This window comes from Somniosus microcephalus, chromosome 4 (genome assembly GCF_052327205.1).
Source record: "Somniosus microcephalus isolate GS21.2 chromosome 4, FLI_Smic_1.0, whole genome shotgun sequence".
Taxonomy (NCBI): Eukaryota; Metazoa; Chordata; class Chondrichthyes; order Squaliformes; family Somniosidae; genus Somniosus; species Somniosus microcephalus.
In genome coordinates this window covers 315,180,932-315,197,135 of record NC_140990.1, presented here as the reverse complement: position 1 = coordinate 315,197,135, position 16,204 = coordinate 315,180,932, and the positions used below count along the sequence as shown (strand labels likewise).

The window sequence follows — 16,204 nt, the reverse complement described above, 5'->3', positions numbered from 1 at the left end:
CAGAAGAATTTACTTCAGCGATCTTAATATTAAGCAAGGGAAACAATCACATAATTTCTATAATACGTTAAAAATATTACAGCTGTGCATTTGCATTCTACAAAACTTCACTGCCTGTTGTCACACTCCCTGACAATATTTCCCATTTCAAATTTCAATGTCCACATTCATAGAAAGAATAAAAGACTTGCATTTCTATAGTGCCTTTCACAACCTCAAGACGACCTAAAGTGTTTTACAGACAATGAAATACTTTTGAAATAACAACAGAAAACGCCGGAAAAACTCAGCAGGCCAGGCAACATCCGTGGAGAGAGAAACAGAGTTAACGTTCCAGGTCGAAGACCCTTCGTCAGAACTGGAAAAAAGCAGGAAATGGAACAGATTTTTAAGCAAGTTTAGGGGCTGGGAAAAGGGGGAGGGGAATGAAAGAACAAAAGGGAAGGTCAGTGATGGGATAGAAAGCAGGAGAGATTAAGAGACATTGAGAGACATTCAGAGATATTCAAGGCAAGAGGAGATGGTAATGGGACAGGTTAAGGAACAAAGGATGGCTCTCGATGAAGTGTGAATTGCGCTGGCAGAATGAAGGACAGCTGCCACGTGGGAGGGAAGATGTGGTCTCCTCTACCTCGGGGAGGCCAGCCGCAGATTGGGTGACCGCTTTGCGGAACACCTCCATTCAGTCCGTAAGGGGGACCCCGAGCTCCCGGTGGACTGTCACTTTAATTCACCGCCCCATTCCCACTCGGACCTCACCGTCCTCGGCCTCTTGCATTGTTCCACAGAAGCTCAGCGTAAACTCGAGGAACAGCACCTCATCTTCCGATTAGGCACTTTACAGCCTTCCGGACTCAATATCGAGTTCAACAATTTCAGATCATAACCTCGGCCCCTATCACATATATATATATTTTATTTTGTTATTTTTTTTTATCCTCACTTTTTGTTTGTCCTTTTTTCTTCCCTCCACATGGCAGCTGTCTTCATTCTGCCAGCGCAATTCACACTTCATCTCGAGCCATCCTTTGCTCCTTAACCTGTCCCATTACCACCTCCTCTTGCCTTGAATATCTCTTATTGGCCCAGAAATTCATGTCGGGGGCTTCCCGTGGGTGCAAGCCCCCGACCTACACTTACATAGCGCGCCGACAGTTGAGGCCTGGGCCTGTGTGGATTTCCTGTCTGTGGCCCGGTCCAGCTCCCGGCGCGCTGTGCTTGCGCGACCCAGCGGCGTACTTAGTGCGATGCGTCGGCTGGGATCACGTGAGCACCGGGCAACCAATCGGAGGAGGGAAAAGTCCATTCATGAGTTTGACATAAGACCTGTCAAACTCATGAAAACTCCGGGCGCCCAAAACAATACATAACCTTAAAATACATTTTTTTAAAACATCACACTATTTAAATCAACTATAAATAACATTAAATAACCATTTTAAACAATAATTTAAATTTTTGAAAAAAATAATTTAATAAAAAATCGGAGCTAAAAATACACTTACCTTACTGTAAAGTATTTAAAAATAATAAACCTGTGGAAAAAATGTTCTAATTTTAATTAATTGACCACTTACCTTTTAAAATGAAGTCCTTACGTCTGCTTTTTTAATGTGTAAACGTGGAGGCCTTCACACGGGCAAACCTGTCAAAAAAAAGGAAGTTCAACGCACACGCGCTGCCTCATACGTCGCACGCGTTTCACCTCTTAACCCCTGCTTTCAGGGGACCGGAAGTGCCGTTTTCCCGCGCATGCGCTGTGCCTGCAAGAAACCGGCATTTCCATCGGGTCCACGCGTGGGTACCCCGTGCGTACTCACGCGTTGGGACCCGAATTACTGGGCCAATGTCTCTCTCTCAATGTCTCTTAACCTCTTCCACCTTCCATCCTGTCGCTGACCTTCCCTTTTGTTCTTTCATCCCCATCCCCCATTTCCCAGCCCCTAAACTTGCTTTAAAATCTGTTCCATTTCCTGCTTTTTTCCAGTTCTGACGAAGGACCTTCGACCTGAAACGTTAACTCTGTTTCTCTCTCCACGGATGTTGCCTGGCCTGCTGAGTTTTTCCAGCGTTTTCTGTTGTTATTTCGGATTTCCAGCATCCGCAGTATTTTGCTAAACTACTTTTTGAAGTGTAGTCACTGTTGTAATGTAGGAAATGCAGCAGCCAATTTGCTCACAGCAAGCTCCCACAAACAGCAATGAGATAATGATCAGATCATCTGCTTTTTGAGTGATGCTGGTCCAGGACACCAGGGAGAACTCCCCTGCTCTTCTCTTGGAATAGTGCCATGGGAGCTTTTACATCCACCTGAGAGAGCTGACGGTGCCTCGGTTTAACGCCTCATCTGAAAGACGGCACCTCCGACAGTGCAGCGCTCCTTCAGTACTGGCACTGGGAGTGTCAGCCTGGATTATGTGCTGAAGTCTCTGGAGTGGGACTTGAACCCACGACCTTCTGACTCAGAGGTGAGAGAGTGCTATCCAATGAGCCACTGGCTGACACCAAAAGGCCACTCTAAGAAAATACTTCATGTTAGAATGATGGGTCTACGCCTCTGATCGCCCACAGGACGAGCTCCGACACTGTCGGAGGTGCCGTCTTTCGGATGTGATGTTAAACCGAGGCCCTGTCTTCTCTCTCAGGTGGGTGTAAAAGATCCCACCGCACAATTTCGAAGAAGAGCAGGGGAGTTCTCCTGGGCCAACATTGACCCCTCAACCAACCTCAGTAAAAAATCCAGATAATCTGGCCATTATCACATTGCTGTTTGTGAGAGCTTGCTGTGCGCAAGTTGGCTGCTGCGTTTCCGACATTGCAACAGTCACTAGAATTCAAAAACAACTTCATTGGCTGTAAAGCGCTTTGGGACGTCCTGAGGTCGTGAATATAAGTCCTTTGTTTCTGTGGGCATCCCACAAAGGCGGTTCCGCTCCGGCTGTGATGAGTTAACTGGGCACGGAGTGGGGGTTTATCTCGGGGTCTTTCCTGCTCTGGTTTGGCTCAGCTACACACACCGGCTGGGCCGCTGTGTTGCCAATAAAGAAAATGGAAAGATCCAGAAACTCAATGTGCCCGACTACCATCCTTTTATATAAACATAGAAACATAGAAGATAGGAGCAGGAGTAGGCCATTCGGCCCCTCGAGCCTGCTCCACCATTCAATGAGATCATGGCTGATCATCCAAACTCAGTACCCTGTCCCTGCTTTCTCCCCATATCCCTTGATCCCTTTAGCCTTAAGAAATATATCCAACTCCTTCTTGAATATATTTAATGAATTGGCCTCAACTGCCTTTTTTGGTAGCGAATTCCACAGGTTCACCACTCTCTGGGTGAAGAAATTCCTCCTCATCTCAGTCCTAAATGGCTTACCCCTTATCCTTAGACTGTGACCCCTGGTTCTGGACTCCCTGACCATCAGGAACATCCTTCCTGCATCTAGTCTGTCTAGTCCTGTTAGAATTTTATAAGTTTCAATGAGATCCCCTCTCATTCTTCTAAACTCCAGCGAGTACAAGCCCATTCGACCCAATCTCTCCTCATATGTCATTCCTGCCATCCCAGGTATCAGCCTGGTGAATCTTCGCTGCACTCCTTCCATGGCAAGAACATCCTTCCTCAGATGAGGCGACCAAAACTGCACACAATACTCAAGGTGTGGTCTCACCAAGGCCCTGTACAACTGCAGCAAGACTTCCTTGTTCCTGTACTCAAACCCTCTCGCTACGAAGGCCTTCTTAACCGCCTGCTGCACCTGCATGCTTACCTTCAGCGACTGGTGCACAAGGACACCCAGGTCTCGTTGCACTTCCCCTTCTCCCAATCTATTGCCATTCAGATAATAATCTGCCTTCCTGTTTTTGAGACCAAAGTGGATAACCTCGCATTTATCCACGTTATATTGCATCTGCCATCCTTCTGCCCAATCACCCAACCTGTCCAAATCATCCTGGTTCTCGTAGGGGAGGGGGAGGGGACAAGGTCCGCGCACGAATTCTGGACGCTGTCGGAGGCGCTGTGGGGATGAAGTGGCGGCCTAGGTAAACAGTGAAGTGTGTGGCGCTCACGATGGCCAAGAAACCGAGTCTGATTGACCCCCATTTTCTTTTCTTTCCCCCACACCTTCCCAGTAATTATCAGCAGGAGGCAGAGGCGAGTTCAGCTGATGAGAATACGACAGAGGGAGGACAAGAAGAAGAGGAGGAGGCACCACAAGACGTACCAGGAACCAGCGTACCGGAGAAAGCCCAACCCAGTACGTCGGTACGATGGAGATGTGCTTTCTCCGGTGAGTCACCGTTTCTAATCTTTGTTTGTTCACCGTGCTGAAGGTAACCGAGTGGTAGAGTATAACCTGTCTGTGCTGTTCTCCTTTGTCTGTCCTACGCCTGCACTCTGGATTCCCACCTCTGCATTTTTCTCTCGCATCTCTTTCTGGGGCAGGGTCGCTACGGGTTTCGTGCAGGAATAATCGAGAGCGCGGTCGGTTAAACGTTTGCTCCACCCTATCTCGGCATCGAACACTCCCAGGGCAGGTACAGCACGGGTTAGATGCAGAGTAAAGCTCCCTCTACACTGTCCCATCAAACACTCACAGGGCAGGTACAGCACAGGTAAGATACAGAGTAAAGCTCCCTCTACACTGTCCCATCAAACACTCCCAGGACAGGTACAGCACGGGTTAGATACAGAGTAAAGCACCCTCTACACTGTCCCATCAAACACTCCCAGGGCAGGTACAGCACAGGTTAGATACAGAGTAAAGCTCCCTCTACACTGCCCCATCAAACACTCCCAGGGCAGGTACAGCACGGGTTAGATATAGAGTAAAGCTCCCTCTACACTGCCCCATCAAACACTCCCAGGGCAGGAACAGCACGGTTAGATACAGAGTTAAGCTCCCTCTACACTGTCCCATCAAACACTCCCAGGGCAGGTACAGCACAGGTTAGATACAGAGTAAAGCTCCCTCTACACTGCCCCATCAAACACTCCCAGGGCAGGTACAGCACGGGTTAGATACAGAGTAAAGCTCCCTCTACAGTGTCCCATGAAACACATCAAGCACTGTTCTTGACATTTCTACTTGTGAGATTGCAGGTTGAGACAGTGTTATGGGGCCTTTTGGCTGATTGCGAGGATATTTGAACCAACAAAAGTAAAGGGACGAGACTGATTTGAAGTTTTTCGGACTGTGGGCAGTGACATGGTTTGGGGCTGGGTCATTAATGTTTGTTAAAGTTGCTGGTAACAGATTGACGGAGCGTGGCTGGACACTGGTCACTGGGCCGGCGTATAGAATCAGAGAATGGTTACAGCACGGAAGGAGGCCATTCGGCCCGTCGAGTCGATGCCGGCTCTCTGCAAGAGAACTTGAGCTAGTCCCACTCCCCTGCCCTTTCCCCGTAGCCCAGCAAATTTTTTTCCTTCAGGTACTTCACCATCTCCCTTTTGAAAGCCGTGATTGAGCCTGCCTCCACCACCCTCAGGCAGTGCATTCCAGATCCTAACCACTCGCTGAATAAAAAAAAATTTTCCTCATGTCACCTTTGGTTCTTTTGCCAATCACCTTAAATCTGTGTCCTCTGGTTCTCGACCCTTCTGCCAATGGGAACAGTTTCTATCTATCTTCTCTGTCCAGACCCCTCATGATTTTGAACAGCTCTATCAAATCTCCTCTCAATCTTCTCTGCTCTAAGGAGAACAACTCCAGCTTCTCCAGTCTATCCATATAACTGAAGCCCCTCACCCCTCATCCTTGTAAGTCTTTTCTGCACCCTCTCTAAGGCCTTCACATCCTTCCTAAAGTGCGGTGCCCAGAATTGGACACAATACTCCAGTTGAGGCCGAACCAGTGTTTTATAAAGGTTCATTATAATTTCCACGCATTTGTACTCTATACCTCTATTCATGAAGCCCAGGATCGCGTAAGCTTTTTTAACTGCTTTCTCAACCTGCCCTACCACCTTCAACGATTTGTGCACATATACCCCCAGGTCTCTCTGTTCGTGCACCCCCTTTAGAATTGCACCCTTTAGTTTATATTTCCTCTCCTCATTCTTTCTACCAAAATGTATCACTTCGCACTTTTCTGCGTTAAATTTCATCTGCTACGTGTCCGCCCATTCCACCAGCCTGTCTATGTCCTCTTGAAGTCTATCACTCTCCTCCTCACTGTTCACTATACTTCCAAGATTTGTGTCATCTGCAGATTTTGAAATTGTGCCCTGTACACCCACGTCTAAGTCATTGATATATATCAAGAAAGGCAGTGGTCCTAGAACCGACCCCTGGGGAACACCACTGTGTACCTTCCTCCAGTCCAAAAAACAACCGTTCACCACTACTCTCTGTTTCCTGTCACTTAGCCAATTCCGTATCCATCCTGCCACTGTCCCTTTTATTCCATGGGCTTCAACTTTGCTGGTAAGCCTATTATGTGGCACTTTGTCGATCGCCTTTTGGAAGTCCATGTACACCACGTCAACCGCATTGCCCTCATCAACCCTCTCTGTTCCCTCATCAAAAAACTCAATCAAGTTGGTTAAACATGATTTGCCTTTAACAAATCCGTGCCGGCTTTCCTTAATTAATCCACACTTGTCCAAGTGACTGTTAATTTTGTCCCTGATTATCGTTTCTAAAAGCTTCCCCACTACTGATGTTATACGGACCGGCCTGTCATTGCTAGGTTTATCTTTACACCCTTTTTTGAACAAAGATGTAACATTTGCAATTCTCCAGTCCTCTGGCACCACCCCCGTTTCTAAGGAGGATTGAAAGATTATGGTGAGTACCTCCGCGATTTCTTCCTTTACTTCCCTCACCATCCTAGGATGCATCCCAGCCGCTCCTGGTGACTTATCTGCTTTAAGTACAGCCAGCCTTTCTAGTAACTCCTCTATATTAATTTTTATCCCATCCAGTATCTCCTCTAGCTCCTCTTTCACTATGTCTATGGCAGCATCTTCTTCCTTGGTGAAGACAGATGCAAATTACTCATGTAGCACCTCAGCCATACCCTCTGCCTCCATGCGTAGGTCTCCTTTTTGGTCTCTAATCGGCCCCACCCCTCCTCTTACTACCCATTTACTATTTATATGCCTAAAAAGACTTTTGGATTACCTTTTATGTTAGCTGCCATTCTATTCTCATACCCTCTCTTTGCCCCCCCTTATTTTATTTTTCACTTCTCTGAACTTTGTATATTTAGCCTGATTCTCAACCTGATATCTGTCATATGTGCTCTGTTTCTGTTTCATCTTACTCTCTATCTCTTTCATCATCCAGGAAGCTCAATTACTTTAATTGCCCTACCTCTATCCCTAGTGGGAATGTACCTTGACTGTACCTGAACTATTTCCTCTTTAAAGACAGCCCATTGTTCCATTACAGTTTTGCCTGCCAATCTTTGATTTCAGTTTACCCAGGTCAGATCCGTTTTCAACCCACTGAAATTGGCCTTCCGCCAATTAAGTATTTTTACTCTAGATTGCTCCCTGTCCTTTTCCATAGCTAATTTAAATGTTATGATACTATGATCACTGTTCCCTAAATGTTCCCCTACTGACACTTGCTCCACTTGACTTACCTCATTCCCAGAATCAGATCCAGCAATGCCTCCTTCCTCATTGGGCCAGAAACATACTGGTCAAGAAAGTTCTCCTGAAGGACATAGCTGCCAGTCTGGGCCTGCGACAGGTGGTGAGAGAACCAACATGAGTGAAAAACCTACTTGACCTCGTCCTCACCAATCTACCTGTCGCAGAGGCATCTGTCCATGACAGTGTTGGTAGCAGTGACCACCGCACAGTCCTTGTGGAGACAATGTCCCATCTTCACACTAAGAACACCCTCCATCATGTTGTGTAGCACTACCACCGTGCTAAATGGGATATATTCAGAACAGATCTAGCAACTCAAAACTGGGCATCCATGAGGCGCTGTGGGCCATCAGCAGCAGCAGAATTGTATTCCACCACAATCTGTAACCTCATGGCCCGGCATATCCCTAACTCTACCATTACCATCAAGCTGGGGGACCAACCCTGGTCCAATAAGGAGCGTAGGAGAGCATGCCAGGAGCAGCACCAGGCGTACCTAAAATGAGGTGCCAACCTGGGGAACCTGCAACACAGGGCTACATGCATGCTAAAAAGCAGAAGCAGCATGCTATAGACAGGGCTAAGAGATCCCACAATCAACGGATCAGATCAAAGCTCTGCAGTTCTGCCACATCCAATCGTGAATGGTGGTGGGCCATTGAACAACTAATGGGAGGAGGAGGCTCCATGAATATCCCCATCCTCAGTGATGGTGGAGCTCAGCACGTGAGTGCAAAAGACAAGGCTGAAACGTTTGGAAACATCTTCAGCCAGAAGTGCCGAGTGGATGATCCATATCGGCCTCCTCCTGAGGTCCCCACCATCACAGAAGCCAGTATTCAGCCAATTTGATTCACCCCACGTGATATCAAGAAATGACTGAGCGCACTGGATACAGCAAAGGCTATGGGCCCGGACAACATCCCAGCTGAAGACTTGTGCTCCAGAACTAGCCGTGCCTCTAGCCAAGCTGTTCCAGTACAGCTACAACACTGGCATCTATCTGACAATGTGGAAAACTGCCCAGATATGTCCTGTCCACAAAAAGCAGGACAAATCTAATCCGGCCAATTACTGCCCATCAGTCTACGCTCAATCATCAGCAAATTGATGGAAGGTGTCATCGACAGTGCTATCAAGCAGCACTCACTCACCAATAACCTGCTCATTGATGCCCAGTTTGGGTTCCGCCAAGACCACTCGGCTCCCGACCTCATTACAGCCTTGGTCCAAACATGGACAAAGGAGCAGAATTCCAGAGGTGAGGTGAGAGTGACTGCCCTTGTGAAATAAAGAGTAGATTGCCTTTCAAAAGCTAGGCTTTATTAACCTTAAAAAACCAGCAAGTACATGTTGAGCACCCAGTCTCAACCACTGTAGAAAACTGAATTTAAGATGGCCACCACAGGTCACATGGAATCAACTAACCAATAAGTTTACAGCATATATCTCAAGGCAGGAAAACAGGCAACCAATTACAATGCTTCTTATAAAACAAGAATAATCACCACATTCACCCCTCCTTTTAAAATATACTTCAACCTAGGTAGCCTTTACAGTTTACAATTAGTTATTTATGACTAGAGCAATACATGCCTTCAACAATTTTAAAATTTTACTATTAATTTATTAATTATTTTAAAAGTCCATTTTTAATCGGTCGACCGGATATCTTGTTCGTGTTGACCTTCTTAGCCTTGATGGAGTTCCTTGCCCTCCCACACCAGGAGACACAGAAATATCTTCTGCAGAGAGGCTATCAATATCCCGATTGTTAAGTCTGTGTGTTCTAGTTGTAATTACTAACACAGACTACAAGATTAAAGTTCAACAGGTCTTTACTGGTTGGAGATCAGGACTATACTAAATACAATATTACTACACAGTGCTTATATACCGGTGGTCACCACCGGTATTACGTATACAGCAGCCAGAGAAAGTAGTACATCTCTTAAGGTGGAACAGGCTTAAGTTCTCTTAAGGTGGAACAGGTTACATACACCACAATACTCCCTTTTTAGCTTAACAGTCATATCCCCATTTAACATAACATAATAACATATATAACTTCAGGTATAAACAGTTCAAAGGTTCAGTCTCTCAGGAGGCCTTCTGATTCGGTTTGGATAACGCCTTTCAGTGGTCTCTGATTCCTGTTGCTGAGGTGACTCCTCCAGTTGGTCTCCCATGCATTGGGTGTTATCATCATCAGGTACATTCCCTGCCGAGGTAGATGCTTCAGGTTCATTAACGTCTTCCACAGTTGTCTCTGTCGCAACCATGGGTTCGACCCTTGCTCTCGATTCTACCAGTTGATCCGCATGACGCCTTATCACATTGTTACCAATATCTACTGTGTACATCAGAGGTCCTTGTCTGGCCCGAATTGTTCCGGACTGCCATTTTTCGTTTCCATAGCCCCTTGCCAACACTGGTTGTCCTACGTCGAAACTTCGAGTGGTCTTGTTATTAATATGCCTGAACTGTTTGTTTTCCACTTCCCTCCGCACATTTGGTTTTAACAAGTCCAACCTGGACCGCAACCTCCTGTTATAAAACATCATGGCAGGACTTTGGTTAGTCACTGCATGAGCGGCGTTTCGATATGCCATTAGGAAATTGTCCACCTTGTGCTGTAGCGGAATCTGATCATCGTTCATGGCCTTTATTGCCTTTTTGAATGTTTGGACAAATCTCTCTGCCAACCCGATTGTCGCCGGATGATATGGGGCAGAGGTATAATGTTTCACCCCATTCTTCTTTAAGAATTTTTGGAATTCTTCCGACACGAACTGTGGTCCGTTGTCCGAACAGATCTGTTCTGGCAATCCGTTCCTTGCGAATATTGTTCTTAACACTGCAATTGTCTTTTCTGAAGTAGTGGTATTCATCTTGATCACTTCTGGCCATTTGGAATGTGCGTCCACCGCAATTAGGAACATGGAGTCCATGAATGGACCAGCAAAGTCAATATGTACGCGTTGCCATGGGGCTGAAGGCCATTCCCATGGGTGTAGTGGTGCGATCGGAGGTGCATTTTGCACTTTTTGGCACCCAGCGCAGCTTTTCGTCAACTCCTCTATCTGTTGGTCAATACCTGGCCACCATACATAAGCCCTAGCAAGACTTTTCATCTTAACTCCCCCCAGATGACCTTCATGCAGTTCTTTTAGAACTCTTTCCCTTAACTTGGGAGGAATAATCACTCTTGTCCCGTAAATCAAAGTACCATGGCAGACGGACAGCTGGTCTCGCCTTGCCGAGAATGCCGGTAACAGAGGATCACCACGTGTTGGCCATCCTTTCACTGTCACCTCGTAGACTCTGGACAGTGTCGGGTCGTTCCTGGTTTCTCTTTCAATACTTGCATTGGTGACTGGTAAACACTCGATGATGGTCGAATGAAATAACTCAACAGGGTCAACTTTCGTCGTTTCTTCTTCTTCAGGTAGTGGCAGGCGCGACAGCCCATCAGCATTGCCATGCTGCTTCGTACCTTTGAATTCTATTTGATATTGATGTGCCCCTAGGAAAAGGGACCATCTCTGGAGACGCTGTGCTGTCATCACTGAAACACCCTTCTTAGGGTTAAAAATGGATACCAACGGCTGATGGTCTGTCAGAAGTGTGAATTTTTGGCCCTGCAGGTAATGATTAAACTTCTTCACTCCCCATACAAGGCTGAGAGCCTACCTATCGATCTGCGCATAGTTGCGCTCAGCGGAGGTCAATGATCTGGATGCAAACGCGACTGGCCTTTCCGTGCCATTTGGCAACTTGTGTGAGAGTACTGCCCCAATACCATATGGAGAAGCATCACAAGCCAACCGAATAGGCAGTGTCGGGTTGAAGTGAGCCAACACTTCCTCTGAGGTGATCAATTCTTTGCTTTTGCGAAATGCCTTCTTACAGTTTTCGCTCCATTCCCATGGTACCCCCTTCTGTAAAAGAGCGTTTAGCGGGTGCAGTACCGTGGATAGATTTGGTAGAAATTTATGGTAATAGTTAATCAATCCTAGAAACGACCTCAACTGAGAGACATTATCCGGAGCGGGAGCCTTTACAACTGCCTCTATCTTGTCAGGAGACTTATGAAGCCCCTCCCGGTCAATGACATGACCACAGTACGAGATCCGCTTCTGGAAGAACTCACATTTCTGCCGATTAACTCTAAGTCCATACTCTTTCAGTCTATTGAGCACCAGTTCCAAGTTTGCGAGGTGTTCTTCATCACCATCACCTGTAATCAGAATATCGTCCAGGTAACATTGTGTGCCTGGAATTCCCTGTAATACCTGCTCCATGGCCCTCTGCCAAATTGCTGGAGCCGATGCCACTCCAAAAACCAGCCTATTGTACCGGTACAAACCTCGATGCGTGTTGATCGTGAGGTATTGGCGTGACTCTTCTTCAACCTCCATCTGCAAGTACGCCTGCGCCAGGTCTATCTTGGTGAAGTGTTTCCCGCCAGACAACGAAGCAAAAATATCCTCAATCCGCGGAAGCGGATACTGCACCGTGTGAAGCACCGGATTAACGGTGATTTTGAAATCTCCACAGATGCGAACCTTCCCTGGTTCTCCTGGCTTGTTGCTCGAAGGACGTTTCATAACGGGAACAATGGGCATAGCCCACTCACTCCAATCTACCTTAGACAGTACACGTGAACGTTCTAGCGCTTCCAGTTCCGCTTCTACAGTAGGTCGTATTGCATAGGGTACCGGTCTGGCTTTAAAAAAATTTGGGTGTGCATGTTCATCAATCTTGATGTTTGCCGTAATTCCTCTCAGTGTTCCCAGTCCCTGCTGGAACACCTCTTTAGCATCGTCCAATATTTTGGACAATCGTTTAGGTTTGACATCTGTTTCCCCGGAATCTACCGTTAGTGCCTTCAAGGAGTGCCAGTCCATATTCATTTTCCTAATCCACTCCCATCCCAGTAGTGGTGGACCTCCTTCAGGTAGCACATATAAGTCCATTACTTGGCTTTCTTCGCCCTTGTGGACCACTTTTACCTCTATCTTTCCGATGGGGTACACTCTTTGCCCCGTGTATGTTTTCAATATAATCTCCGTATCCCGTAGGAGAATATGTTGGAATAACCTTTTGTAATCTTTCTTATTCATGACCGTCAATGCCGATCCAGTGTCCAATTCCATCTTTACTTGGACTCCTGCTATCTGAAGGGTGACCCAAATTGTCTGGAGATCTGCATCCTTACCAACGTTGTGTACTCTTAAGCTACCCAGTTCATTACTGCTAGCGTCTGAATCTGACTTCTGTTCGGTCGAACTGTTCTTTGTCACCTTGTGTACCTTTATGTATTTTCCTTGCGGTGACTTTTTGTTGCTGGTCTTCTTTCCTGACCGGCATACTTTAGCTATGTGGCCAAGCCTGCCACACGTTCTGCATTCTTGGTTTTTAAACCAACACTGGTTCTGATCGTGCGTTGTCTTTCCACAACGATAACATTTTACAGTACTCAAACCCAATTTATTTGTACTGAGTTCCGGTGACCGTAGCTGCATTACTGCCGTGCCTCTCGCTGCGGCTTCGTGTGCTGCTGCCATAGTGACCGCTTTCTCAAGCGTCAGCTCATTCTCCTCGAGCAGTCGCTTTTGTGTATCTTCTTTTAATAAACCACACACAAATTTACCTCGTAGCGCCTCTGTCAGTCTCGTTCCAAACTGACAGTACTTTGCTAGCTTACGCAATTCCATTAAATATTCAGCATTGCTTTCATCCTTCAGCTGCCTTCTGCTGTAAAATTTAAATCGTTCCGCTAGCATCAGCGGCGTGGGGTTTAGATGATTTTTCAGGACAGTAACAATCTCCTCGAACGTCTTATCCGCCGGTTCATCTGGTGATAAAAGGTGTTTCAATTGCCCGTATGTCTTCGCACCCATTAAATTTAATAATGTTAGTGCTTTCTCTTCATCTGGGATTTTATTTGCTTTACAATAATTTTGTATGCGTTCTACATACATGGCCCAATCTTCGATGTCGCTATCAAAGGTATTAATGTTCCCATGTTTAGGCATCGTTGCAATTTAATTTATTTTTATTTTTATCCAAGATGGCGGCTTCCCGCTCTTGTCTTCGTCCTCCGCCTACAAAATGGCGGTTTTCCCGCGCTTGGCGGTCTTCACCCGTCCCCCGACGCTGTCTCCGCTTCACCGCGGCTCTCGCGCCTTCAGTTGCCCCAGACGCTGCGCCTTTTTAGCCCGAATGCGGCCCGGCCCTTATCACCAGCCGCGATCGATGTCCCCGCGCTGCGCCTTTCGGCCCGAATGCAGCCCGGCCCTTATCTCCGGTCATGATCGATCTCACCGCCCTTATTCCTCCGTCTTCCCTCCCCGTCTGTACAGCCAACGCGGCCGACTTTCTGGTCGCGTCGCTGCCCGGCTTACCCACCACCGAGGTAGAAAGAAGATAGCTGACAGCCGCTGATGGAGGCTTCGAGTTCAGGATGTCTTCTGCACTCTGGTTTCTCGATGTCTGCCGCGCGACGTGTCTGCCAGCAGGGTGATAAGGGTGGAAGCCTCTCTTCGACGTCCGTTCTGTGGACGAAGCCGCCGTGGATATAAACTGCCGCAGGGTAAGAATCGGACTCGTCGCCACTGTTAAGTCTGTGTGTTCTAGTTGTAATTACTAACACAGACTACAAGATTAAAGTTCAACAGGTCTTTACTGGTTGGAGGTCAGGCTATACTAAATACAATATTACTACACAGTGCTTATATACCGGTGGTCACCACCGGTATTACGTATACAGCAGCCAGTACATCTCTTAAGGTGGAACAGGCTTAAGTTCTCTTAAGGTGGAACAGGTTACATACACCACACCGATTATCAACGGTTTCCGGATTGGAAGTCCCATTAGAAGGTAGACTGGGATGGGTCATGAACATCCATTGGGGGCAGACTAAGAGAATTGTAAGTGTCTGCAATAGGATTGGAAATGTTCGTAGTATCTGTGACGACATCAACATTATCTGAATTATGGCTATTGTTAATGTCCTCAGAAGAGGGCTGGCCACCACAAGGAGCTAAGTCTTTAACTGAAACCGTACTTTCTTTCCCATCTTGGAATCGAATGTGAGCATATTGGGAATTTGCCTCCAATAGCTCCACCTCCTCCACTAAAGGATCATACTTTGACAGTCTAACATGGCGTCGGAGCAGCACAGGTCCCTGCATAGCAAGCCATGAAGGTACCGAATGTCCCGTAGTGGATCTCCGCGGATAGTTGAAGAGCCTTTCATGGGGGGTCACATTAGTAGCCGTTGAAAGCAATGATCTAATGGAATGCAGGGCATCAGGCAGTACCATTTCCCACTGTGTATTCTTAAGGTTCCGGGATGTCAAAGCCAACATAACTGCCTTCCAGATCACCCCATTGTATCGTTCACACTGTCCATTACCCTGGGGATTATACGGGGTAGTTCTGCTGGTAGAAATTCCCCGACTCTGGAGGTATTCCTTCAACTGGGAAGACATAAAAGAACTTCCCTGATCCGAATGGATATACGCAGGCATCCCAAAGATGACAAAATGTTGAGTCAGACATTTAATAACTGTAGCAGCTGATACATCTGCACAAGGAAAAGCAAAAGGGAACCTTGAAAACTCATCCACAACAGTAAATATATATCGATTCTGAGTCGTTGAAGGAAGAGGCCCCTTAAAATCAACGCTCAGGCGTTCAAAGGGAGAAGTAGCCTTTATAAGATGAGCTCGTTGAGGCTTAAAGAAATTCGGTTTACACCGGGCGCAGACAGAGCATGACGAAGTCATCCGCTTGACGTCTTCAACTGAAAAGGGCAAATTCTTACTGCGTACGAAGTGTATCCTTGTAACACCAGGATGGCACAAAGCATTATGAAGATTAATAAGCGTATCTCCGTGAAGCACAGAACAATAAGCCCTCGACAGCGCATCAGCGGCAACATTATCCTTCCCCGGATGATAGACTATATCGAAATGATAGCATGCCAACTCGATCCTCCACCTCATTATTTTATCATTCTTAATCTTTCCGAAATGTTTGACATCAAACATGAAGGACACAGATTTTTGGTCAGTTACTAACGTAAAATGTCACCCAGATAAATAATGTCTCCATTTACGCTGTGCTTCTACTATTGCGCACGCCTCTTTCTCTATTGATGAATGTCTCTGCTCACTATTGCTCAGAGTACGTGAGAAAAAGGCCACAGGTCTTCCATTTTGGTTCAGGGTAGCCCCAATTGCAAAATCGGAAGCATCCGTCTCAATCACAAAGGGAACCTGCTCATCAATAGAATGCACAACTGCTCCAAGGATATCCTTTTTAAGATTATCAAAACACATCCTGGCCTCCCATGATAGAGGATATGTCGTAACCCGAATAAGGGGCCGGATCTTCTGCGAGAAGTTTGCAATCCAATTAGAATAATAAGAAAACAGTCCAACAACTCGTTGCAAGGCCTTAGAATTAGTAGGGCAAGGTAACTCAATCAATGGTCGCAGCCGTTCTGGATCTGGTTTAATCTTGTTTCCCGAGATAATATACCCCAGTAAATTTACCTCGGTGGTCGAAAAGATACACTTCTCT

The 16,204-nt window shown here is 46.6% G+C and overlaps 1 protein-coding gene across 4 annotated transcripts in view; it reads left to right on the top strand.

The window, feature by feature from the left end:
- tmem198ab (transmembrane protein 198ab) overlaps window positions 1-16,204 on the top strand; it is a 231,444-nt gene that overhangs the window by 182,645 nt on the left and 32,595 nt on the right. For 3 of the 4 annotated variants that reach the window (XM_085986767.1, XM_085986765.1, XM_085986764.1), the window contains one exon: window positions 4,135-4,292. In XM_085986767.1, the coding sequence (XP_085842893.1) occupies window positions 4,135-4,292 (158 nt within the window). Of the gene's footprint in view, window positions 1-4,134; window positions 4,336-16,204 lie in introns of all 4 variants that reach the window. The other variant, XM_085986766.1, reaches the window with a different exon arrangement.